This window comes from Heptranchias perlo, chromosome 5 (genome assembly GCF_035084215.1).
Source record: "Heptranchias perlo isolate sHepPer1 chromosome 5, sHepPer1.hap1, whole genome shotgun sequence".
NCBI lineage: Eukaryota > Metazoa > Chordata > Chondrichthyes > Hexanchiformes > Hexanchidae > Heptranchias > Heptranchias perlo.
The window spans coordinates 129,869,389-129,895,662 of NC_090329.1; the positions used below are offsets into that span (position 1 = coordinate 129,869,389).

General features: G+C 46.9%; 1 protein-coding gene across 5 annotated transcripts in view; it reads right to left on the reverse strand.

The window, feature by feature from the left end:
• Window positions 1-12,905, reverse strand: part of mia3 (MIA SH3 domain ER export factor 3) — an 85,890-nt gene extending 72,985 nt beyond the window's left edge. For all 5 annotated transcript variants that reach the window (XM_067985201.1, XM_067985203.1, XM_067985200.1 and 2 more), the window contains exons 1-3: window positions 12,778-12,905; window positions 7,397-7,530; window positions 1,636-1,722 (exon numbers count right to left, since the gene is read on the reverse strand). In XM_067985201.1, the coding sequence (XP_067841302.1) occupies window positions 1,636-1,722; window positions 7,397-7,530; window positions 12,778-12,898 (342 nt within the window). In that variant the 5' untranslated portion in view covers window positions 12,899-12,905. The remainder of the gene's footprint in view (window positions 1-1,635; window positions 1,723-7,396; window positions 7,531-12,777) is intronic.
• Window positions 12,906-26,274: the final 13,369 nt, after the last annotated feature.

Genomic DNA, 26,274 nt, shown 5'->3' on the forward strand with positions numbered 1-26,274 from the left:
ACTTGAGCTACATTGTCATTTGGGTAACAACGACTTGCATTTATGTTATGCCTTTTAAGGTAGAAAAATGTCCCAATGTGCTTCCCAAAAGGTGTAGGGAAAAACAGACACAAGGAGGGATGAACAAAAAGCTTCAGCAAAGAGGTAGGCTTTAGGAAGGGTCTTAAAGGAGGAGAGAGGTAGAGAGGTGGATGGGTTTAGGGAGGGAATTCCGGAGCTTAGGACCTAGGCGGCTGAACACACAGCTGCCAGTAGTGGGACTAACGGGAGGGGAACGCACAGAAGAGTAAAGAGGATTAGGTGGATGAGGGGTTGTAAGGCTCGAGGAAGTTACAGAGATCACAGAAAGCAAGGCTCTGGAGAGATTTAAACACAGGGTGAGGAGCTGACATCAAACGGAGATCAGTCGTTTCTCCACGTGGAGAGGGAGAGCTATCCCACTAACTGCACTGACGCACCTCCCATTGGATGGACTCAGAACAGAACTGGTGGAGGCCTGGGAGGTGACCTCAACCTCTTGACTGTGGATGGTGCGTGGCATGAGAGCACGGTAAGAGGTGGGAGGGATGGACGGAGGAAAGCCTCTTAAAAAAAAATGCAGTCGTACCTTCAAAACTGCACATCGAAAGAAGTGGGAGTGACTTTATATAACCCAGCTACAATTGGGCTCTTGCTGAAGACTTTCCTTAGGCTGTTCGCCAGAAGTCACCCACTCGTACACTGCAGTGCAGCAATGGCTCATGACATGGGTTTGGCCTAGTGCAGGGAATTGCTTTTTTAAAATTGGTCATCTCACTCAAAAATGCAACAGGATGGACGAATGTGGCAAAAGTGGGGACGTCACACCGGTGAAGAGGGGGCTCGGGGGGGGGGGGGGGGGGGAAAGACAGCGGGGAGATGGGATGGGCTGGGCTGAGCGGGGAGATGGGATGGGCTGAGCGACACTGTTTGGGGCACAGCAGTGGGAACTTCACTCTGCCCTATCAACAGGCTGCACTGGACTCAACAGTGATCTACGCTGACACTTGGTGCCTGAAACGAGAACATGTTTGATTCCCCAGTGTCAACATCTCTCAGTTTAACCAGCACCAAAAAAAGTCACCTAGGAATGAATTTTTACAAATATAAAACTTCCTCCTCCCAACCTTCACCTCCTTCCCCAGGGACCCCCTGCCAATACCGACGCACCCACAGGACCCCCTGCCAATATTGACATACTACTGGGGATCCCCTGTATTAACTCCTGAAATGTAAGGAATCTTACAACACCAGGTTATAGTCCAACAGTTTTATTTGAAAATCACAAGCTTTCGGAGCTTACCTCCTTCGTCAGGTGAGTGAGTGAAGGGTTCTAAAATCGCATAGCATATATTAGGCTGGGAGACGATCACAAGACACTGTCAGCTACACAAAGGAACACAGTGCTACCATTGCAGAAAGTGTTATTTAGTTAATATACAGCGACAGACGTAATGTGCTTGTAAATCAACATGTGCAGAAAAACTCAGCAATCTGATTACTTCTCGAATGCCCTGGGACACCCTCACTGACCCCAGTGTGAAACCGAAGCTTTAGAGAAGAAATGGCTATGCTGTTACACAATGTCACACACATGACACAAAAACGCACACCCACCTCAGCTGGCAATTCCACTTCAGTAGTCGAGTATATTAAATTTATTTCAATAAGATCTTTGGGGAAATATCCAAACTGACTGCCCACCTGTGAAAGAAAGAATGTGGAGATCAAGGAACGTCACTAATAGAAAGAAGGTAAAAATGGTACCTGATTAAATACAGCAATAAAGGCAACATCTGATGCTGACTCTTCTCACTCTGCTCGTCCTCTCCTGAACACTCTTACTCTTGCAGCAGTACCACATTGAGGGGCCCTCCTAATATGTCACCCAAGTGGCCATTTTTCATATGAGCCAAGACAGTGAGTGTTGGGTGGTTATCTCACCATCTAGGGCAGGGGGTGGGGGAAGAGGAAGCGGGGCAATCTAATCCCTACCCTAATACTGCACGGAGAGTGTGGAGCTCTTTTGTGAAGCCCTTTGTGGTTGAATAGCCTACTGACACTCACCGTCTGTGTTCACACATCACAAATGGCTACATCGATGAGGCATTTGGTAAAAGTGTTTTTGCCTCGTTTACAAAATCCCTCCACGACCTCTTCCCCCCCCTCCCCACCTGACCTCTGCAGCCTCCCAAGCCCTACATCCCAACCTGTGCGCAACAGTCTTCAACCTCTGGTATCTGACAACCAGCACCCCCTCACCCCGTAATCCCTCACTCACTGGCAGAACTGATGGTCCCACCCCCTCGGGCTCCCTCCCTAAACGTCATCATTTTGCTTCATTCTTCCCCTTCCCTTAAAAACCTGCTGAAAACCAACTTTTAGTTTGGGCCTTCAGCCAACTGTTAGAAACTCCCCGCTGGCCCTCGAGCCGCTCCCTCCCCCCCTCGCCCTCCAGCCGCGCCCCCCCTCGCCCTCCAGCCGCCCCACCCTCGCCCTCCAGCCGCGCGCCGCCCCCCCTCGCCCTCCAGCCGCGCGCCGCCCCCCCCTCGCCCTCCAGCCGCGCGCCGCCCCCCCTCGCCCTCCAGCCGCGCGCCGCCCCCCCCTCGCCCTCCAGCCGCGCGCCGCCCCCCCCCCTCGCCCTCCAGCCGCGCGCCCCCCCCCACCTCGCCCTCCAGCCGCGCGCCCCCCCCACCTCGCCCTCCAGCCGCGCGCCCCCCCCACCTCGCCCTCCAGCCGCGCGCCCCCCCACCTCACCCTCCAGGCGCGCGCCCCCCCACCTCACCCTCCAGGCGCGCGCCCCCCCACAGGGTGGACACATAGAAACAGGAGTAGGCCATTCAGTCCCTCAAGCCTATTCCGCCATTCAATTACGTCATGGCTGATCTGTACCTCAACTCCATTTACTCGCCTTAACTCCATGTCAATCAATTCCCTTACCCAACAAAAATCTATCGATTTCGAAAGTTCTGATTGCCCCACCCCCACCGCCTTTTGGGGGAAGAGGAGGTATCACATGGAATTACAACTACTGCTTGTGTAGAGAATAAACACTGACCAGACTGGATGAGGCTGAACAGCCTGTTTCCATATTGTAATTCTATGATATCCTGCCAAGAGGTGTGAGCATTTGCATCTTGTATAACCAGGCAGAAGCTACTAATGTGACTGGCAAGAGAACCAGAGACAATATGAGGAAACATTTTTTAATGCAGTGACTTGCAATGTGCTGCCTGAAAGGGAGATGGAGAGAGTTTCAATAGCAACTTTCAAAAAGGGAATTGGATAAGTACTTGGAAGGGAAAAAATTTGATGGCTATGGGAAAAGAGCAGGGGAGTGGGACTAATTGGAGAGCTCCTTCAAAGAGCCAGCACAGTGGGCCGAATGGCCTCCTTCTGTGCAGTACCAATCTCTGATGTTACTAAATGTTTCTCCACTCATTAGGAGCCCCAGAGATTACGACACCGCTTTGAAAATTCTCTCCCAGTTAGAGCTCTGTGTGATGTGGGGCTATAATCCACACTGACCAGAAAGGTCCCATGTTCAATCCCAGGTTGGAGCTGAGCTGCCTAATCTCAGCAGGGATGGCAGTGGGGACACCAAGAACTGATCGCAGCATCCGTGGCCTGGGGAAAGGGATGGGAAATTATCAGTGATTCCCACTGTTTGGAGGCATACATGATTCTCCCCCTTGAATAGCCTGGGCTATTGGGGTGGGGGTGGGGGTGGGGGTGGGGGGGGTGAATAAATCAGTCAGAGTTCCTGCTCCTGATAGCTACCCAGAAGCCCTGCTGGAAAACACGTGTGAGAGAACATTGGGCGAGAACAGGATCGGGCTCAACCCTCATCAAAAGGCCTTCAGGAATTCACACGAAGGCCGGCCACTCGATCCATCACCTGTGGGCCTGTACACAGGATGCATCCACATCATGGCCTTGACAGAAAACTGGCTGAGGGGTGATGGTACTTTCCCCCTTAATGAAGCCTCCCCGCCTAGCTATATCTTCCACCACTTGCCCCGCCCAGACTGCTGCGGTGGTGGTGTGGACCTTATCACCAAATCACATCTTGGTCTGTCCCCCTACTCCTCTGGCATCTTCTCCTCTTTTAAGCATCTCACCTTGTTCCACCCCTTTCACCTCTCCTTTAAGATCCTCGTTCTCTACCGCCCACCCAAGTTTCTCACAGAGATATCTTCACTGCTTTCCTCCCTCAGCCTCTTCACCGAGCAACTTCACACCCTTGGTGATTTCAACCTCCATCTCAACTCATCGTGTTCTCTCTCCTCTGAGTTCAGTGAATTCCTATCCTCCCTTAATCTCTCCCTCCATATAAACTCCCCTACTCACATTCACGGCAACCCTCTCGTCCTCACCACCTCACATAGCCTCTCTACTCCCATCGTATCAATCACGAACAAGGCCAACTCTGATTGCTTCCTTGTATCTCTCTCTCCACCCACATCCCCCTTCCCCCCTCCCTTCTGTGTTCTCTCCTGGAAAAAAAATCTCCCCCAATTCACTTACCACAGCACTTTCAAATTCCCAACTGTCTAGACTTTGGCCCTCCATTCACCACGACATTTCTGCAGCTATCGATCAGCTCAATCACACCTTCTCCTCCACGTTTGATGCTCGTCCTCATTAAAACTAAGATTGAGACCATCCGTTCGTCTGCCTCTGCCACTTCCCTCCCTTCCCCAGCCCACCAAGCCAAACTTCCCCTACAGTTATCCCCTGCCCTAGCCCTGAACTCACATCTTTCTCGAGTTTCTCTCCTATCTCCCCTCATGCCCTCTCTCAGCTCATCTTGACCATGAGACCCACCTCCTGCTCCCTCGACCCTATTCCCACCAAATTGCTGACCATCCAACTTCCCTTCCTGGCCCCCATGTTAGCTGATATTGTTTCCTCTCCTCAGGTACTGCCCCCTCCCCTCGAAATCTGTTGACATCACGCCCCTCCTCAAAAAATCCACCACTGCCCCCTCCATCCTTGCAAACTACTGCCCCATCTCCAACCTCCCTTTCCTCTCCCAAAGTCCTTGAACGTGTTGTCGCCTCCCAAATCCGTGCCCATCTTTCCTGCAACTCCATGTATGAATCCCTCCAATCAGGCTTCCGCTCCGCCACTGTAATGAAACAGCCCTTATTAAATACTATGTGACTGTGACCATGGTAAACTATCCCTCATCCTTCTTGACTTGTCTGCAACCTTTGACGCGGTTGCCCACACCATCCTCCTCCGTCGTCCAGCTGGGTGGGACTGCCCTCACCTGGGTTCCATTCTTATCTATCCAGTCGTAGCCAGAGAATCATCTACAATGGCTTCTCTTCCCACTTCGATACCTCTGGGGTCCCCCCCTCCTATTTCTCATCTACATGCTATTCATCGGTGACATCATCCGAAAACACAATGTCAGGTTCCACATGTACGCTGACGACACCCAGCTCTACCTCACCACCACCTCCCTTGACCCCTCCACTGTCTCTCATTTGTCACACTGCTTGTCCGACATCCAGTACTGGATAAGCAAAAATTTCCTCCAACGAAATATTGGGAAGACTGAAGCCATTGTCTTCGGTTCCTGCCACAAATTCTGTTCCCAAACCACCGACTCCATCCCCCTCCCTGGCCACTGTCTGAGGCTGAACCAGGCCATCTGCAACCTTGGCGTCCTATTTGACCCTGAGATGAGAGTCCAACCCTATATTCGCTCCATCACCGAGACCGCATACTTTCACCTCCGTAACATCGCCTGTCTCCGCCCCTGCCTCAGCTCATCTGCTGCTGAAACCCTCATCCATGGCTTTGTTACCTCTAGACTCGACTATTCCAATGCGCTCCCGGCCGGCCTCCCATCTTCCACCCTCCATAAACTTGAGCTCATCCAAAATTCTACTGCCGTATCCTAACTCGCACCAAGTCCCGTTCTCCCATCACCCCTGTGCTCGCTGACCTACGTTGGCTCCCGATCCAGGAACATCTTGATTTTAAAATTCTCATCCTTGTTTTCAAATCCTTCCACGACCTCGCCCCTCCCTATCTCTGTAACCTCCTCCAGTCCTACAACCCTTCGAGATCTCTGTGCTCCTCCAGTTCTTGCCTCTTGCACATCCCCGATTTTAATCATTCCACCAATGGCGGCCGTACCTTCAGCTGCCTAGGCCCTAAGCTCTGGAATTCCCTCCCTAAACCTCTCCACCTCTCTCCCCTGTTCAAGACACTCCTTAAAACCTACCTCTTTGACCAAGATTTTGGTTACCTGTCCTAATAGCTCTTTGTGGCTCGGTGTCAAATTTTGTTTGAAATTCGCTCCTGTGAAGCGCCTTGGGATGTTTTACTACGTTAAATGCGCTATATAAATGCAACTTCTTGTTGTTGTTGTATAAGAGTCAGTGCCTTCAGGAGAGGTGAACAACTGTTCGTAAAAACTGAAGCCAGAGAGCAGGTCAGCCTTTTGATACAGGGATTTAAAAATAATACCAGATGTAAAAACAAATCTCAAATTAACCCCCCCACCCCCCGACCCCAGCATCACCGAAATAAAATTTTCTTTGCACCTCCTTGCTGTGAAATGCTACCATTTATAGTAGAGTGTCCTGGAAACTTCACAAAGTAAACACATCTGTCATTTATCAGGAAGATAAGCACTCCCCTTATCTCTATGCTGGTTAATATGTAGAGAATCATCGACAATAAACCTCCCTTGTATTAAGCTGCGATAACAGTCCCCCTACCAGATGCACCCTCAATTTATTGACTGTTCACAGCTCCTGTGCTACATTTACTGTCCTAGATTAGATTACATGTTCAGCTGTTTGTAATCCATCCTAAACCCCCAGTCACGTGGGTAGTTCCATCCAGGATGCTTCACTGTTCTATATGCAGATTCAGAGGATTAGAAGATGCTCTTCAGAATCAGAACTGAGAACCATTGCAGTAAAATTTGTTTAAAGACCACCCTTCCCCCCCCCACCCAAATCAAAACCCTCTCTGATCGCGCGAGTGTTAAAGTAGGGCGTTAAAATTATTTCCCTGTTTTGTAGCTTTTCTTTCCAATAAAAACACTTTTTCACCTTCCTTACTTCCTCCCCTCTCCTGAAGACCTTGCCTTGCTGGATTATTTTTCTCCCTCCATAGGAACATGTATCCATGTTAAAAGTCAGAGGCACACGTCCAGCATGAATGAGTTTGTTGGTGAGAGATCAGGAGCGAGACACCCTGCCTTAAGTCCTGGAGTGGAGCTTGAACCCACAACCATCCGATTCAGAGAGTCCACTGATAGACTATCAGTGACTTGATGGGACGGCACAAAGATCCAAGCCCCTTTAAAGTACCATCAATGTAATGTATGTACAAATAAAATGCTACTCACACTTCCAGCCCAAAGATCGTTTCTTTTCCCTGCTAACTTATAATAAACGTAAATCGTTTCACCCTTTTTAAACTTTAGAAAGCGGCAGTCGGGACCCGCAAAATCCCGCACTGCTTTACCTCGACACATCAGCACTGAAAGAGACAAGACAACAAGGAGACGGTTAGTACTGTGGCCCCCTAGTCCTCCAATTCTCCCACACAGACAGCCCCTCCCCATTCATGTTACACTTATTAAATATAGAGCTATGAAATATAAAAGAACAATTCTAAATAGTTTCTACCAGGATTTGAATGCCAAGCCATCAGCTTATTGTCTATTGCTGGTGCTGCTGGCGTCATTAGAGATGGGACCGACAAAAAGGGACACAAGTTAGGAATAGAGTTAGGGTGAGCAGAAAGGGCAGCTTAGGATTCAGGCGAAGAAGAGAGTGTACCCTGATTATGAGTACATGCACTGCACAGTGTGGCACTGGGTCATACTAATTAGGAAACCTCCAGCCTCGATCCTAGGCCAAAAGAAAAGTGGCAGATGGAATTCAATGTTAGGTGGCACATTTTGTCTTTTTTTAAAAAAAGTAATAATCATAAAAAAAACGACTTGCATTTATATAGCACCTTTCACAACCTCAAGGTATTCCAAAGTTCTTTACAGCCTATGAAGTCACTTTTGAAGTGTAGGCACTGTTGTAATGTAGGAAATGCAGCAGGCAGTTTGTGCACAGCAAGGTCTCACAAACAGCAATAAAATAAATGATCAAATAATCTGTTTTTTAGTGACATTAGTTGACGGATAAATGTTGGCCAGGACACCAGGAGAACTCCCTTGCTCTTCTTCGAACAATGCTGTGGGATCTTTTACGTCCACCTGAGAAGGCAGATAGGGCCTCGGTTTGACGTCTCATCCGAAAGGTGGCCCCCCTGACAGTGTGGCACTCCCTCAGTACTGCACTGATGTGTCAGCCTGGATTATGTGCTCGAGAAAAGCAGAGAAGTTTGTATAGAACCTTGGTTAGGCCACACATGGAGTACTGTGAACAGTTCTGGTCTCCATATTATAAAAAGGGTATAGAGGCAGTGGAGATGGTGCAAAAAAAGATTTACTAGGATGATACCAGAACTGAGAGGATATACCTCAGGGAAAAAAAAAAAAATCGAGCAGACAGGGGCTCTTTTCTCTAGAAAAAAAGACGACCGAGGGGTGATCTGATAGAGGTCTTTAAGATAATGAAAGGGTTTGATAGGGTAGACGTGGAAATGTTTCCACTTGCCGGCAAGTCCAAAACTAGAGATCATAAACATAAGACAGACAGTCACTAATAAATTCAATAGGGAATTCAGGAAAAACTTCTTTACCCAGAGAGTGGTAAGAATGTGGAAATCACTACCACAAGGAGTAGTTGAGGCAAATAGTATAGATGCATTTGTGGGAAAGCTAGATAAACAAATGAGGGAGAAAGGAATAGAAGGATATGCTAATGGAGTAGGGAGGGAGGAGACTCATGTGGGGCAAAAACACTGGCATGGACCTGTTGGGCCGAATGGCCTGAATCTGTGCTGTGAATTCTATGTAATTGTATGTAAAGGCCATACTTTGAAGTAGACTTTGAATGGGAAAAAGCTGGGTGATGTGGAAGAGCAGAGGGATTTGGGGGGGGGGGGGGGGGAAGGGGTCACATTCACAAGACATTAAAAGCAATAACTCAAGTGGATTTTAAAAAAGCTAATAAATACTGGGTTCTATGGCAGGAGGTATAGAGTATAAAAGTCGAGATGTAATGGTGAATCTATTAAAACCTTAGTAAGACTACAGTTGGAGTACTGTGTGCAATTTTGAGCTCCACACAGCAGGAAGGATATTGAGCCAATAGAAAAGTTACAGCACAGATTTACTAGAATGCTGTCTGATATGAGGAAATATAAATACAAAGGAAGATTACAAAAACTGGGCCTGTTTTTGTTAGAACAGATCAGGGGTCACTTTACAGAGGTCTTTAAAATGATGATGGGATGGAACAGAGTAGATAGAAACAGCCTGTTACCAGTGATTCAGGGGTCTAGAACAAGGGGACATAGATATAAAGATTAAATTTAAGAGATTTAGGAGGGAAAGCAGGAGAAACTTTTTTTTTAAAAAAACAGAGGGTTATGAGGCTGTGGAATGCTCTACCAGAGTTAGCGAATGAAGCAGGGACCATGTCAACATTGAAGTATAGTTTCGATAGGTGGTTGAAGGAAAGGGGAATAAAGAGAGATGGGAACAGAGCAGGTACATGGGATTAGGACCACTGCTTGTGTGGAGGATAAACACCAACATGGACTGGTTGGGCCACATGGCCTGTTTCCACATTGCAATTTCTATGCAATTCTAGGCCTGGGCTGAGTGAGCTGATCTCAACAAGGGTGGCAGTGGGTGATAACAATTAGCCTCAGTATACCTAGACTTTGGGAGAGGGGAAAGTCATTGACTAGGGTTCCCACAACTAAATCGCTATCAGTGAACTGTTCTAGAAGTGCACGTTTCTGGGTGCTGTGCAAGGACAGAATCAAATGCGACAGCATTGGCTTCCATGTTTAACCACCCTATGGCACTTGTGAGGTACTGGAAGGTCACAACTCATGGAGCTGCATAAGTTAGCACATTCACAAAAGGAGGGATAAGGGAAGAGAATGAAAAAAATCATGGAACAAGTAAAGGCTGGTTGTTAACTATGCTACCGTGCATCATATACCGATTTAATCTCCTGAGGGAAAGTTCTGCAAAACTTCACCATTCCTCTCTCTCCCCCACACATAGCACGTATCATGGAGTACTTGATTATTTTATTCTACTCCAAACTCTATAAACTCCATTACTGTTCCAAATCAAGTATTTGTCCAGCCTTTTAAAAAAAAATCAATCGCCTCAGCTGTTTCTGATGGACATTACTTTTCACTTTACTGTTCTCGGAAGAGGGGGTGAAAGGTTTCTTCTCATTTCTGGTCCCATTGAGAACTGTTGATTTTAATCCTGTGCCCTCTAAATCTCCACTAACTGAATGTCTGCTTACATCCGCACCATCTATGCCTTTCGTGAGAGTTTCTGCACATAACTTCAGCTCCAAGTCCCAATATATGATTCATTTTGCTCTTCTTTGAACCCTTTCTAATGTATCAGTGTCCTTTTGAATGTAGGTGCCCAAAACTGCACAGTATTCCACGAGTGTTCTCACCAATGATCTATAAGGTTAAAGTAACATTTCAACTCGGTGTATTTAATAAATTAACAGAAAGTAAAATGCGATGAGCAGAAAGGGTTAAAGGTCATGAGCAATCTTGCAATGCAGATAAAACTGGCAGAGAGGGCAGAAATAGTTTGGGGTTAGGGCCAAGATTAGCAGCAGTGTTAGCAGGCCAGGATCGGCAAGATAGTGTTAGAACTGTCAAAAAAAAGCTTTGCATTAAACATTAAGGGCTGTAGAAACAGCAGCCTGGTCTCTCCAAGTAGCAATCTCCCAGCTTGTTGCCATGTCAGAAACAGGCAATGCAACCTTTTGTTTTAAAAAGCAAATAAATAGGATACTCTGTTACAAACAGAAACCACATCAATTTTGTTTATCAAGGGGAGCAAGAAAATTTAACTTTTCCCACAACAGAAATCAGTACTAATTAAACGAGAGAGAGAGAGAGAGAGAGAGAGAGAGAGAGAGAGAGCGCAAGAGCGAGAGACACTACAAAGGGGACGTGATATGAAAGATAGTTCACACAGCCACAAAAATAAAGAACTCAGCACAAGAAGTCCCTTCCTTCCCCTCCATATTGAGGGATGGAGGGAAGCGGAATTTAGAATCATAGAAATGTTACAGCACAGAAGGAGTCCGTGCCGGCTCTATGAGCAATCCAGCTAGTGCCACTCTCCCACCCTGACCCCGTTGCCCTGCAAATTTTTCCCTTTCAAGTATTCATCCAGTTCCCTTTTGAAAGTCATGATTGAATGTCTCCAGCACCCCCTCAGGCAGTGCATTTCAGATCCTAACCACTTGCTGTGTAAAAAAGTTTTTTCCTCATGTCACCTTTGATTCTTTTGCCAATCATCTTAAATCTATGTCCTCTGGTTCTTGACCCTCCCGCCAATGTTTCTCTCTATCTATTCTGTCTAGACCCTTCATGATTTTGAATGCCTCTATCCAAATCTCCTCTCAACTTTCTCTGCTCTAGGGGAACAACCCCAGCTTCTCCAGTCTATCCACATGACTAAAGTCCCTCATCCGTGGACTCATTTTAGTAAATCTCTTCTGCACCCTCTCTAAGGCCTTCACATCTTTCCTATAGTGCGGTGCCCAGAACTGGCCAATTCTCCAGTTGTGGCCGAACCAGGGTTTTATAAAGGTTCATCATGACTTCCATACTTTTGTACATTTATGCCTGTATTTGTAAAGCCAGGATCCTGTATGTTTTTTTTTAAAACTGCTTTCTCAACCTGCCCTGCCACCTTCAACGATTTGTGCACATATACCCCCAGTTCTCTCTGCTCCTGTACCCCTTTTAGAATTGTGCCCTCTAGTTTATATTGCCTCTCCTCGTTATTCCTACCAAAATGTATCACCTCGCATTTTTCTGCGTTAAATTTCATCTGCCACTTGTCCACCGAGGCCACCAGCTTGTCTATATCCTCTTGAAGTCTATCACTATCCTCCTCACTGTTCACTACCCTCCAAGTTTCAAGTCATCTGCAAATTTTGAAATTGTGCCCTGTCATTAATGTATATCAAGAAAAGCAATGGTCCCAGCACCGACTCCTGGGGAACACCACTGTTCACTTCCCTCCAGTCCGAAAATCAATCATTCACCATCTCACCATTCCTCATCTCTCCTGAATTCTGGGGTCTTATGAAACTAGTCTGAATTTAGAACTGTGGGCATATTCTAATTTAGGACATCCTGCTGACAATAAGCTGTATTAACATTCCAGTTCCCATTTATTTTAGCAACAAAAATCACAACCAAAAAAGGGAGAGTTCTGTTTTTAGAAACAACGAGTAGCACCAAAGGCAGCAGGGGGGGGGATAACCAATTACCAACCCATCCTCCCCTCATATATTCCTATTAATTCTTAGTTGGGGGAGGAGGGGGATAATATAAAAATCCAAAATTGGCTCCCTTAGGTTGCTGAAAGCATCACATGCTTTGGAGAATTCGTAAACAACAAACCACGACCGTCTTCCAGTAAAAAAATTCCTACAGCAATAAATTTCAAATTGGATGAACCGTTTGTTACTGAGCTGCCAACAGATCACTAATGCACATAATTAAATATTTTATTCCTCATCATCATCATCATCAGGACTTGAACTTTTTTTAAAAAGTATTAATTTGAATAAAACACAAGTGGCTATTACTTACTGCTACATTCCTCGTCCAGACACCGTTTAAAGTCGGAAAACACCTTTTGTTCATCTTTATTGCAGCTAACTGCTGCAATGAGAAGAACTGAGAGATACATTTTATTCAGCACTGCAGCCATGTTGAGTGGTGCTGGGGTGGCGGCGCAGGCGCTCTGGCTGGGGCGACACGTCAGCAGGAGTCGCCTGCAGCTTGGGGCTCGGGGTTACCGGGACAACCAGGCCGGAGAGGATGGACATGGGGTGGGGGGGAGAGAAGGGAGATGTGATGATGTCGGGCCGCAGAAACCCATAGTCCCAGTGGATTCTTGGATCGAGATCAAGTAAAAGCGAGAAAGGAGCAAGTGCTGAGAGAAGGGGCGCCTACCTGGAGAGGGTGGGGCGGGCGGGGGCGTCCTTGCCGGGAGGAGAGGTGGAACCGGAGATCTAAGATCTGCTGTTCTGTGCAGAGATCTTTTTTCGCCCCTCTGGATTTTTGCTTTGCCATTTCATTGCTGAATAATTTTTCCACGCGTTTAAAAACAATGCAAATAACATACATCATTTTAATGAACCAACTTAAAAAAATACAGCGCCATCAGTATAAACAGAAAGCAAAGAAACCGTAGATGCTGGAAATCTGAAACTTCCATCATAACCTCCACTTCTGACGAAAGGTCTATGCCTCAAACGTCTTCTCGCCACAGACGCTGCCTGACCTGCTAAGTGTTTCCAGCATGTTCTCTTTTTATGTTTTTTATTCGTTCATGGGATGTGGCAAGGCCAGCATTTATTGCCCCCCCCTAATTGCCCTTGAAAAGGTGGTGGTGAGCCGCCGCCTTGAACCGCTGCAGTCCGTACGGTGAAGGTTCTCCCACAGTGCTGTTAGGAAGGGAGTTCCAGGATTTTGACCCAGCGACAATGAAGGAACGGCGATATATTTCCAAGTCGGGATGGTGTGTGACTTGGAGGGGAACGTGCAGGTGGTGTTGTTCCCATGTGCCTGCTGCCCTTGTCCTTCTAGGTGGTAGAAGTCGTGGGTTTGGGAGGTGCTGTCGAAGAAGCCTTGGCGAGTTGCTGCAGTGCATCCTGTGGATGGTACACACTGCAGCCACGGTGCACCAGTGGTGAAGGGAGTGAATGTTTAGGGTGGTAGATGGGGTGCCGATCAAGCGGGCTGCTTTGTCCTGGATGGTGTTGAGCTTCTTGAGTGTTGGAGCTGCACTCATTCAGGCAAGTGGAGAGTATTCCATCACGCTCCTGACTTGTGCCTTCTGGATGGTGGAAAGGCTTTGGGGAGTCAGGAAGTGAGTCACTCGCCGCAGAATACCCAGCCTCTGACCTGCTCTTGTAGCCACAGTATTTATATGGCTGGTCCAGTTAAGTTTCTGGTCAATGGTGACCCCCAGGATGTTGATGGTGGGGGATTTGGCGATGGTAATGCCATAGAATGTCAAGGAGAGGTGGTTAGATTCTCTCTTGTTGGAGATGGTCATTACCGTGGTCATTTTCGTGGTGCCTTTTCTTTAGAACCCATAAGGAGACACTGGGTTGCCCAACTGTCATCAAACCAAAAATATATCGAATAAAAGTGCCCCCTTTTAGAGGGGCACAACTAATGGTAACCCAATTCATAAAAAACAAAGGGAATGTATGAAACTAATAATAACTTAGCCACCAGTGTCCAATAGACCCTCCAGTCCCTGCGGCTTGGAGGCTGGTGACAGGACTGTTGTTTTTGTTGCCCTTTTCACTCCCCTCCTAGATCATTGTTCTAATATCCACATTCCAAGGCCTGTGGTTATCAGTTCTAATCTTTGAGTATTTCACTGAATAACTGGTTATGCAGGTAATATTGGTGTTGCATTAAACCCCTACCCTGATGCATATTGTCAGTGAATGTTGGTCAGGTTACAAGTCTGTATGCTTCTAATGTAAATAATGATGAAACTTGGGAGAAATGATAAGTTATTTTGGAAAAGGAAGGCATTTGATCCATCTTAATTCACCCATCCAGAGAAATATAGAAACATTGAAAAATGTTGAGCACAACTTGGAGGAAGCACTGAAGGTAGCAAGGGCACAGAATGTACTCTTGAGTGGGGGACTTCAATGTCCATCACCAAGAGTGGCTCGGTTGCACCATTACTGTCCAAGCTGGCCGAGTCCTGAAGGACCTGGATGCCAGAATGGGCCTGCGGCAGGTAGTGAGCGAACCAACACAAGGGAAAAACCTACTTGACCTCGTCCTCACCAATCCACCTGTCGCAGATGCATCTGTCTATGACAGTATTGGTAGGAGTGACCACCGCACAGCCCTTGTGGAGACGAAGTCCAGTCTTCACACTGAGGACACCATCCAACATGTGTGGCACTACCACCGTGCTAAATGGGATAGATTCAGAACACATCTAGCAGCTCAAAACTGGACATCCATGAGGCGCGATGGGCCATCACCAGCAGCAGAATTGTATTCCAGCAGAATCTGTAACCTCATGGCCCGGCATATTCCTCACTCTACCATTAGCAACAAGCTAGGGGATCAACCTGGACTTCCAGAAGGCATTTGATAAAGTCCCACATAAGAGACTGTTAGCTAAGATAGAAGCCCATGGAATTGAGGGAAAAGTACGGACTTGGTCAGGAAGTTGACTGAGCGAAAGGTGACAGAGAGTAGGGATAGTGGGTAGGTACTCACATTGACAGGATGTGACTAGTGGAGTCCAGCAGGGATCTGGCTTGGGGCCTCAATTATTCACAATATTTATTAACGACTTAGATGAAGGCATAGATAGTCTCATATCTAATTTTGCCGATGACACAAAGATTGGTGGCATTGTAAGCAGTGTAGATGAAAACATAAAATTACAAAGGGATATTGATAGATTAGGTGAATGGGCAAAACTGTGGCAAATGGAATTCAATGTAGACAAATGTGAGGTCATCCACTTTGGATCAAAAAAGGATAGAACAGGGTACTTTCTAAATGGTAAAAAGTTAAAAACAGTGGATGTCCAAAGGGACTTCGGGGTTCAGGTACATAGATCATTGAAGTGTCATGAACAGGTGCAGAAAATAATCAAGAAGGCAAATGGAATGCTGGCCTTTATATCGAGAAGACTAGAGTACAAGGGGGCAGAAGTTATGCTGCAGCTATACAAAACCCTGGTTAGGCCGCACCTGGAGTACTGTGAGCAGTTCTGGGCACCGCACCTTCGGAAGGACATATTGGCCTTGGAGGGAGTGCAGCGTAGGTTTACTAGAATGATACCCGGACTTCAAGGGTTAAGTTACGAGGAGAGATTACACAAATTGGGGTTGTATTCTCTAGAGTTTAGATGGTTAAGGGGTGATCTGATCAAAGTTTATAACATATTAAGGGGAACAGGTAGGGTGGATAGAGAGAAACTATTTCCGCTGGTTGGGGATTCTAGGAGGAGGGGGCACAGTCTAAAAATTAGAGCCAGACCCTTCAGGAGTGAGATTAGAAAACATTTCCACACACAAAGAGTGGTAGAAGTTTGGAACACTCTTCTGCAAACGGCAATTGATGCTAGCTCAATTGCTAAATTTAAATGTGAGATAGATAGCTTTTTGGCAACTAAAGGTATTAAGGGATATGGGCCAAAGGCAGGTATATGGAGTTAGATCACAGATCAGCCATGATCTTATCAAATGGCGGAGCAGGCTCGAGGGGCTGAATGGCCTACTCCTGTTCCTATATTCCTATGTTCCTAATAAGGAGTGTAGAAGACCATGCACCAGGTGTACCTATAAAAGAGGTGCCAACTTGGTGAAGCTACAACACAGGACTACATGCATGCTAAACAGCGGAAGCAACATGTTATAGACAGAGCTAAGCGATTCCACAACCAATGGATCAGATCAAAACTCTGCAGTCCTGCCACATCCAGTCGTGAATGGTGGTTGGCAATTAAACATCTAACGGGAGGAGGAGGCTCTGTGAACATCCCCATCCTCAATGATGGCGGAGTCCAGCACATCAGTGTAAAAGACAAGGCTGAAGCGTTTGCAACAATCTTCAGCCAGAAGTGCCGAGTGGATGATCCATCTCGGCCTCCTCCCGATATCCCCACCATCACAGAAGCCAGTCTTCAGCCAATTTGATTCGCTCCACATAATATCAAGAAATGGCCGAGTGCACTGGATACAGCAAAGGCTATGGGCCCTGACAACATCCCGGCTTTAGTGCTGAAGACTTGTGCTCCAGAACTAGCCACGCCTCTAGCCAAACTGTTCCAGTACAGCTACAACGCTGGCATCTACCCGACAATGTGGAAAATTGCCCAGGTATGTCCTGTTCACAAAAAGCAGGACAAATCCAATCCGGCCAATTACCGCCCCATCAGTCTACTCTCAATCATCAGCAAAGTGACGGAAGGTATCGTCGACAGTGCTATCAAGCGGCACTTACTCACCAATAACCTGCTCACTGATGCTCAGTTTGGGTTCCGGCAGGACCACTCGGCTCCAGACCTCATTACAGCCTTGGTCTAAACGTGGACAAAAGAGCTTAATTCCAGAGGTGAGGTGAGAGTGACTGCCCTTGACAACAAGGCAGCATTTGAACAAGTATGGCACCAAGGAGCCCTAGTAAAATTGAAGTCAGTGGGAATCGGGGAAAACTCTCCAGTGGCTGGAGTCATACCTAGCACAGAGGAAGATGGTAGTGGTTGTTGGAGGCCAATCATCTCAGCCCCAGGACATTGCTGCAGGAGTTTCTCATGGCAGTGTCCTAGGCCCAACTATCTTCAGCTGCTTCATCAATGACCTACCCTCCATCATAAGGTTAGAAAAGGGGAAGTTTGCTGATGATTGCACAGTGTTCAGTTCCATTCCTCAGATAATGAAGCAGTCCGTGCCCGCATGCAGCAAGACCTGGACAACATCCAGGCTTGGGCTGATAAGTGGCAAATAACATTTGCGCTGGACAAGTGCCAGGCAACGACCATCTCCAACAAGAGAGAGTCTAACCACCTCCCTTGACATTCAACAGCATTACCATCGCCAAATCCCCCACCATCAATATTCTGGGGGTCGCCATTGACCGGAAACTTAACTAACTGGACCAGCCATATAAATACTGTGGCTACGAGAGCAGGTCAGAGGCTGGGTATTCTGCGGCGAGTGACTCACCTCCTGACTCCCCAAAGCCTTTCCACCATCTATAAGGCACAAGTCAGGAGTGTGATGGACTACTCTCCACTGGCCTGGATGAGTGCTGCTCCAACAACACTCAAGAAGCTCGACACTATCCAGGACAAAGCAGCTCACTTGATTGGCACCCCATCCACCACCCTAAATATTCACTCCCTTCACCACCGGCGCACCGTGGCTGCAGGGTGTACCATCCACCGGATACACTGCAGCAACTCGCCAAGGCTTCTTCGACAGCACCTCCCAAACCCCCGACCTCTACCACCTACAAGGCAAGGGCAGCAGGCACATGGGAACAACACCACCTGCACGTTCCCCTCCAAGTCACACACCATCTCGACTTGGAAATATATCGCCGTTCCTTCATCGTCACTAGGTCAAAATCCTGGAACTCCCTTCCTAACAGCACTGTGGGAGAACCTTCACCACACGGACTGCAGCGGTTCAAGAAAGCGGCTCACCACTACCTTCTCAAGGGCAATTAGGGATGGGCAATAAATGCTGGCCTTGCCAGCAACGCCCACATCCCATGAATGAATTTAAAAAATCTTTCCTCCGCTCCCCTCTAATCCTTCTACCAATCACTTTAAATCTATGCCCGTTGGTTATTGACCCCTCTGCTAAGGGAAATAGGTCCTTCCTATCCACTCTATCTAGGCCCCTCGTAATTTTATAGACCTCAATTAAATCACCCCTCAGCTTCCTCAGTTCCAAAGAAAACAATCCCAGCCTATCCAATCTTTTCTCATAGCTAAAATTCTCCAATCCTGGCAACATCCTCGTAAATCTCCTCTGTACCCTCTCCAGTGCAATCACATCTTTCCTGTAATGTGGTGACCAGAACTGTGCGCAGTGCTCAAGCTGTGGTCTAACTAGTGTTTTATACAGTTCTAGCATAACATCCCTGCTTTTATATTCTGTGCCTCGGCTAATAAAGGAAAGTATTCCATATGCCTTCTTAACCACCTTATCTATCTGGCCTGCTACCTTCAGGGATCTGTGGACATGCACTCCAAGGTCCCTCTCTTCCTCTACACCTCTCAGTATCCTCCCATTTATTGTGTATTCCCTTGTCTTGTTTGCCCTCCCCAAATGCATTACCTCACACTTCTCCGGATTGAATTCCGTTTGCCACTTTTCTACCCACCTGACCAGTCCATTGATATCTTCCTGCAGTCTACAGCTTTTCTCCTCACTATCAATCACACGGCCAATTTTTGTATCATTTGAAAACTTCTTAATCATGCCCCCTACATTTAAATCTAAATCATTGATATATACCACAAAAAGCAAAGGACCTAGCACTGAGCCCTGCGGAACCCCAGTGGAAACAGCCTCCTGGAAACAGATTCTAACATTCCACTACTCCTCCATTTCAGCATCCAATTGTTTCTTAAATGATTCCAGGATTTTTGGCCTCCACTATTCTATCATATAATCATGAGAGGCCATTTGGCCTATCATCTGTGCTGGCTCTTTGAAGAGCTATCCAATTAGACCCACTCCTCTACTCTTTCCCTGTAGCCCAATAAATTTCTCCTTTTCAAGTATTTATCAAATTCCATTTTGAAAATTACGAATGAATCTGCTTCCACCACCCTTTAAGGCAGTGCATCCCAGATCATTACAACTCTCTGAAAAAAAAATTGTTTCCTCATCTTCTCCCCCCCCCACACCCCCCCCCCCTCCCTGGTTACTGACCCTCCTGCCAGTGAAAACAGTTTCTACCTTTGTACTCTATCAAAACCCCTCCTAATTTTGAACACTTCTATTAAATCTCCCCTTAACCCTCTCTGCTCCAAGGAGAACAATCCCAGCTTCCCTAGTTTCTGCACATAACTGAAGTCCCTCATCTCTGGTACCAGTCTGGTAAATCACCTCTGCATCCTCTCCAAGGCCTTGACATCCTTCTTAAAGTGTAGTGCTCAGAATTGGACACATTACTCCAGCTGAGGCCTAACCAGTGATTCATAAAGGTTTAGCATAACTTCCCTGCTTTTGTACTCTATGCCTCTATTTATAAAGCCAAGGATCCCGTATACCTTTTAACAGCCTTCTCAACTTGTCCTGCCATCTTCAAAGATTTGTGTATGTGCACCCCCAGGTGTCTCTGTTCCTGCACCTTCTTTAAAATTGTACCAATTAGTTTATATTGCCTCTCCTCATTTTTCTTTCCAAAATTATCTCCATATTATAAAAAGGATATAGAGGCGCTGGAGAAAGTGCAAAAAAGATTTATTAGGATGATACCACAACTGAGAGGTTATACCTAGCAGCAAAAATTGAGCAGACTGGGTCTCTTTTCTCCAGAAAAGAGGAGAGGGGTGACCTGACAGAGGTCTTTAAGATTATGAAAGGGTTTGATAGGGTACATGTAGAGAAGATGTTTCCACTTGCAGGGGAGGCCAGAACTAGGGGCCATAACTATGACTCCCTTAAGGCTCTCCTAGGGCGCATTGGGAGTAGTCCACTGAGAGTGGTCCTCTCGTTACTATGGTTTTACAGTTTGTTAAATTCTTGGTCACAGTGAGCCATGCCTCCTCAGGGTCCCGCTAGAAACATGACAACGTTGGCTAAATGGACTGTGCAAAGAACTTACGGAAGGATGATATGAGTAGATCTTGTGGAGGTAATCAATCACTCTCTTGACCTGTTCAGACAAGAGCTCAGGAACCCCTGAGGTTGGGGATTCTAGGAGTAGGGGGCACAGTCTAAAAATTAGAGCCAGACCTTTCAGGAGCGAGACTAGAAAACATTTCTACACACAAAGGGTGGTAGAAGTTTGGAACTCTCTTCCGCAAACGGCAATTGATACTAGCTCAATTGCTAAATTTAAATCTGAGATAGATAGCTTTTTGGCAACCAAAGGTATTAAGGGATATGGGCCAAAGGCAGGTATATGGAATTAGATCACAGATCAGCCATGATCTTATCAAATGGCGGAGCAGGCACGAGGGGCTGAATGGCCTACTCCTGTTCCTATGTTCCTATGTTCCTAACATCAAAGTTTGTGGGTAATGACTTGCTCTCAACTGATGTTTGTTTTGGTAAGTCCAGTTATAGTAGGTTATGGCTGTAATCGTACAGCTCTTAAATCGTGACCCAACTAACATTTATCAGTTAACAGTCATCCCATTACTGTAGCTGTGATCATCTTGTGTGCTCTCGGTCTCAGCCAGTCATTATCCTGCCAATCACATTCCGTCTGTGGCTGATACGACTGCTCAAAGAACTCACAAATGGTGGTCTGATGGAGATCACATCCCCACAGGAGAGGAACCCTCTAAAACAAAAAGTGTGAGTCCGCTTACTTCCGGATGGGATTGGTCTCGGGCAAAAAACCTCCCCGTCTGAGGGTTGTAGCAAACCCAGGCGTAAAGTACAGAAGCTGCACCGCTAGGCTGACTCCTGCAGTACTAGCATCACGAGCCTCCACCTTGAAGGAGGGTGGTACCAAGTCAAGATCTGCCATTGCCAAGCTGTTTAGTAAACTGTGGAATACTGGACAGGAAGGGAGTGCTCGTCAATTCCGAAGACCGGGGGAACGCGAGAGTAGTTCTCAGCCAGTGATGTCAAAGAGAAAACTATGAAAAGCACCTCAAGGAAGGCATTCCAAGAGGAGAAGCTGCCCAGACTCCATCCGTTACCCCAATCGAACCCCAGTTTCAGTGGGAATGGAAGCCAAAATGGAAGCAGCCCTGCAGAGGGTCAACAAAACAAGAGCCACTTGTTCAGACACTTTGTAAAAATGTTACATGTTAATTCTGATGTTATATTATGTTATCTGATGCATGTCTTTTAGTAATAAAGTGCAGGCATCAGATGATGATCGTGGGTACACGAAAGGCAAGGCCGTTAACCTAACGACACTAGCCCAGTTGCGTCTCTCTGTTATGTTGGATTCCATGCCAGGTGGAACTCAGTGGTAACGTCTGTTTTCCAAATCACAGATCAACCCGTCCTCCCTCCTCCAAGTACCCGCTGCCACCAGCGGCCAGCCCATCTTTGGCCTGTGCGTGAAACTGGATATTGCAACGTGAACGAGCCATGTAAAGACTCGAAAAAGTCAGTCATTTAATGGAATCATGTTCCACGAGTATCTAAAATATTCACTAATAAATCCAATAGGGAATTCAGAAGAAACTTCTTTACCCAGAGAGTGGTTGGAATTTGGTACTCGCTACCTCAAGGAGTAGTTGAGGCGACTAGCATAGATACATTTAAGGGGAAGCTAAAGGAAGAAAGGAAAAGAAGGATATGCTGATAGGATTAGATGAAGGAGGGAGGGAAGAGGCTCATGTGGAGCATAAACACCGGCATTGACCTGTTGGGCCAAATGGCCTGCTTCAATGCTGTTCATTCTATATAATTTACACTTCACTGCATTAAATTTCATCTGCCACGTGCCTGCCCATTTCACCAGTCTATCTATCTCCTGAAGTCTGCTATCCTCCCCACTGTTTACTACATTTCCAAGCTTTGTGTCATCTGCAAACTTTGAAATTATGCCTCCTATACCCGTCCAGGTCATTAATATATATCAAAAAGAGCTGTGGTCCTAACACTGACCCCTGGGGGATACCATTGTGTACCTCCCTCCATTCTGAAAAATAAGTGTTCACCACTATTCTTTGCTTTTTGACTCTTAGCCAATTTTGTATCCATGCTGCCACCACCCCTTCAATTTCGCTAACTATCTGGAAGTTTATTCCACACATTGATCACTCTCAGTGTGAAGAACCTTCTGATAACAGTCCTAAAATTACCTTTTTACTAGTTTGAACCTGTGAGCACTATTTCTACTCCTGCTGTTTAATTAAAAGTAATATTCTGGGGGGTTTTGCTATACCCTTAACAATTTTGTATTCTACCATTTTGGCTGTATAGTTCAGCATCCTATTTGGCTTTGTTGATTGTCGCTGTGCATTGCTTGGACATGTTTAATGTCAAGACTTGGGTCTCAAGTTCATCCTCTGTACGAAACTATTGGTTGGCTGTTGGTGTGGTGGGAGCTGATCCTGCCCTGAACATCTGCTAGTGAACTGACTTCCAACAGGAGTTGCTGGTTAATGATCAATTTTCTGTGATCTGAGCCAATCAGATTGTACAAAATGACAACTAGGGAGGGGACTGAATTTTTTAAAAGTAGGTTGGACTATTATTTAATTAATTGTAAGTTTAATGTAAATAAACATCATAGTTGTTTTAGACTCTGGTTTTTGTGGTGAGTTTGATAGCATAGTGTGAGCCTACATTAAATCCATTTTTGCAAGGGCTGAGTGTAAAAAAGGTGCAGCATCAACATCATAGGGAATGGGCCAATTGCTGTTATACATGAGAAAGATGGTAGATTAAAAACCCAGAACTGCTTCGACATTATGTTGCCCATTGAGGGAAATACTCCATTTCTGGATCATGACATTCAGTGTCTCCAATTGACCATTTTTAATGGTGACCAGGTGGCAGGTTGTTGTAACTGAAAGATTGCAACAACTGATGGACCCCTGTTTACAATGAGCTTTGATATGACTCCCAGTAGAGATACTAGTTTCTGATTTTGGGGCCTGACTTTGACCCTTTCTTGTATTTAGGCACAATGATTGCTGCTTTCAGCTCAAAGGATGAGCACAGTTGAAATATGGAATCTGGGAATAGCTGTTCTTTGAACATGATTTTGAGATCACTGCTAATTTTCTCCCTCTCCACTCCTAAGGTAGCCAGCTGTGGTTGGACGTATTCCTGGAGGTTTCATCACATGACCTCTCACCTCCAACCGCTTCGCTCCTGCCAATTGTCACCCAACACGTCCATCCTTGCGACGCACCACCTTCCCATACCAAGTGTAATTGGATGATCCTTGACTGTCAGTCAAACAGCCAATTTTCTCATCTCCAATATTTTTACAACTAATAAATGAAAGTGCTCAAAGAAAATGAAAATAATGTACAAGTTTTTTTTAACGCCCCTATAATTTTTTTCCCCAGTTGCTTGCAGAAGTGTCCTCGAGAGTAGTCTTTAATTCCTAGACTCCAATCCAATTGAGTTTCATCGAGGCTACAGCACAGAAACAGGCCATTTGGCCCAACTGGTCTATGCGCTCCACACGAGCCTCTTCCCTCCCTCCTGCGGGGTTGACAACCCTATCCTCTCCTGAAGGCTTTGGCTTCCTGGAATATGGTTCTATGGGTGCTGGTGCCCTTTGTGGCCTTAAGTTGGACCTTTTTTATGAATGGGCATGATTGCTGTTGGCAAGCTGTTCAAACACAGAGGAAGATCAGCCAAGTCTGTTCCTGTCCTAACCCAATGTCCCCCAAATATGAAATTCAGTAGGTGTAGTCGGATAGTGATCAGAAGTGGAATTTCTGGCTTACCTTTTTTCCCCTCTTACTACCCCTGAGGCCAATTTTAGCATGACCAATCCCTGCTGTGCTCAACTTACTCAGACAGACCTGGGATTGAACCTGGGACCTTACTGGTCTTTGTAGCTTGGCTACTCACTGGGATAGCTGACTGAGCTTTTCTTTGAATCTTTTATCACAAGTCAGGAGTGTGATGTAATACTCTCCACTTGCCTGGATGAGTGCAGCTTCAACAACACTCAAGAAGCTCGACACCATCCAGGACAAAGCAGCCTGCTTGAATGGCACCCCATCCACCACCCTAAACATTGGTTCACCTCACCACTGGTGTACTGTGGCTGCAGTGTGTACCATTCACAGGATGCACTGCAGCAACTTGCCAAGGCTTCTTCGACAGCACCTCCCAAACCCGCGACCTCTACCACCTAGAAGGACAAGGGCAGCAGGCACATGGGAACAACACCACCTGCACGTTCCCCTCCAAGTCACACACCATCCCGACTTGGAAATATATCGCCGTTCCTTCATCGTCGCTGGGTCAAAATCCTGGAACTCCTAACAGCACTGTGGGAGAACCTTCACCACACGGACTGCAGCGGTTCAAGAAGGCGGCTCATCACCACCTTCTCAAGGGCAATTAGGGATGGGCAATAAATGCCGGCCTCGCCAGCGATGCCCACATCCCATGAACGAATAAAAAAAAAATAATTGCCTGTATCATTATTACTCCTCTTTACAAGGTGATGATGCCCCTTTAAATCGTTCTCACTAGAAAACTGGGATGTTCTGCAGCTGGATCTTTAAAAAAAATCATTCTCGGGATGTGCGTGGTGTTGGCAAGGCTGACATTTATTGCCCATCCCTTCCCTAGTTGCCCGCGGAAGGGAGTTGAGTGATTTGCCAGGCCACTTCAACCATATCAGTGTGGGACTTGAGTCACATATAGACCAGACTGAGTAAGGTCAGAAGGTTTCCTTCCCTAAAGGACAGATATTAGTGAACCAGTTGGGTTTTTACAACAATCCAACAGTCTCATGGCTACCTTTACTGATGACAGCTTTTTATGTGCAGATTTCTTCCAACTGAATTCAAATTCTCAAACTGCTATTGTGGGATTTGAACTCATAGGGCCCGATATTACCATAGCAGCGGGTTCGCGGCGGGGGAGGGGTGATTGGGCGCGTGGGTAACGCGCCTGGTGAAATCAGTCTGCCCCGCGCGCAATCGCAGGCTGATTGGATCCACTTACCTGTTGTTCCGGGTTCGCCGCTGCTGAGCTGCGCGGCGGGCGGGCTGCGCATGCGCAGTAAGGTCTGTCAGCTGGAGGAGCTCTATTTAAAAGGGGCAGTCCTCCACTGACTGATGCTGCAAGAAATAGGAAAAAGTACAGCATGGAGCAGCCCAGGGGGAAGGCTGCTCCCAGGTTTAATGATGCCTCACTCCAGGTATCATTGGATGGGGTGAGGAGGAGGAGGGGGAGGACAGAGATCTTCCACCCGGCGGGCGGGAGGAAGCGGCCTGCCTCTGCCACCAAGAAGGCCTGGCTCGAGGTGGCAGAGGAGGTCACCTGCACCACCATACAGTGCAGGAGGCGCTGCAATGACCTAAGTAGGTCAGCCAAAGTGAGTACACTTGCTCATTCCCCTACACTCTGTCTGCCACATCACCGCCCCCACCCCACATCTCCTTCTGCACTGCCAACACTACTCTATCACATCACCCCTCACAACCACTCAAACCTCATCCTCATCTTACCTGCACTTACTCGGTGAGCGGCGGGAGAGAGCGAGACCAGAGCGGAGATATAAACAGCGCGGAGAGAGCGAGAGTCCAGTCGGTGAGCGGCGGGAGAGAACGAGACCAGAGCGGAGATATAAACAGCGCGGAGAGAGCGAGAGTTCAGTCGGTGAGCGGCGGGAGAGATCGAGACCAGAGCGGGGATATAAACAGCGCGGAGAGAGCGAGAGTTCAGTCGGTGAGCG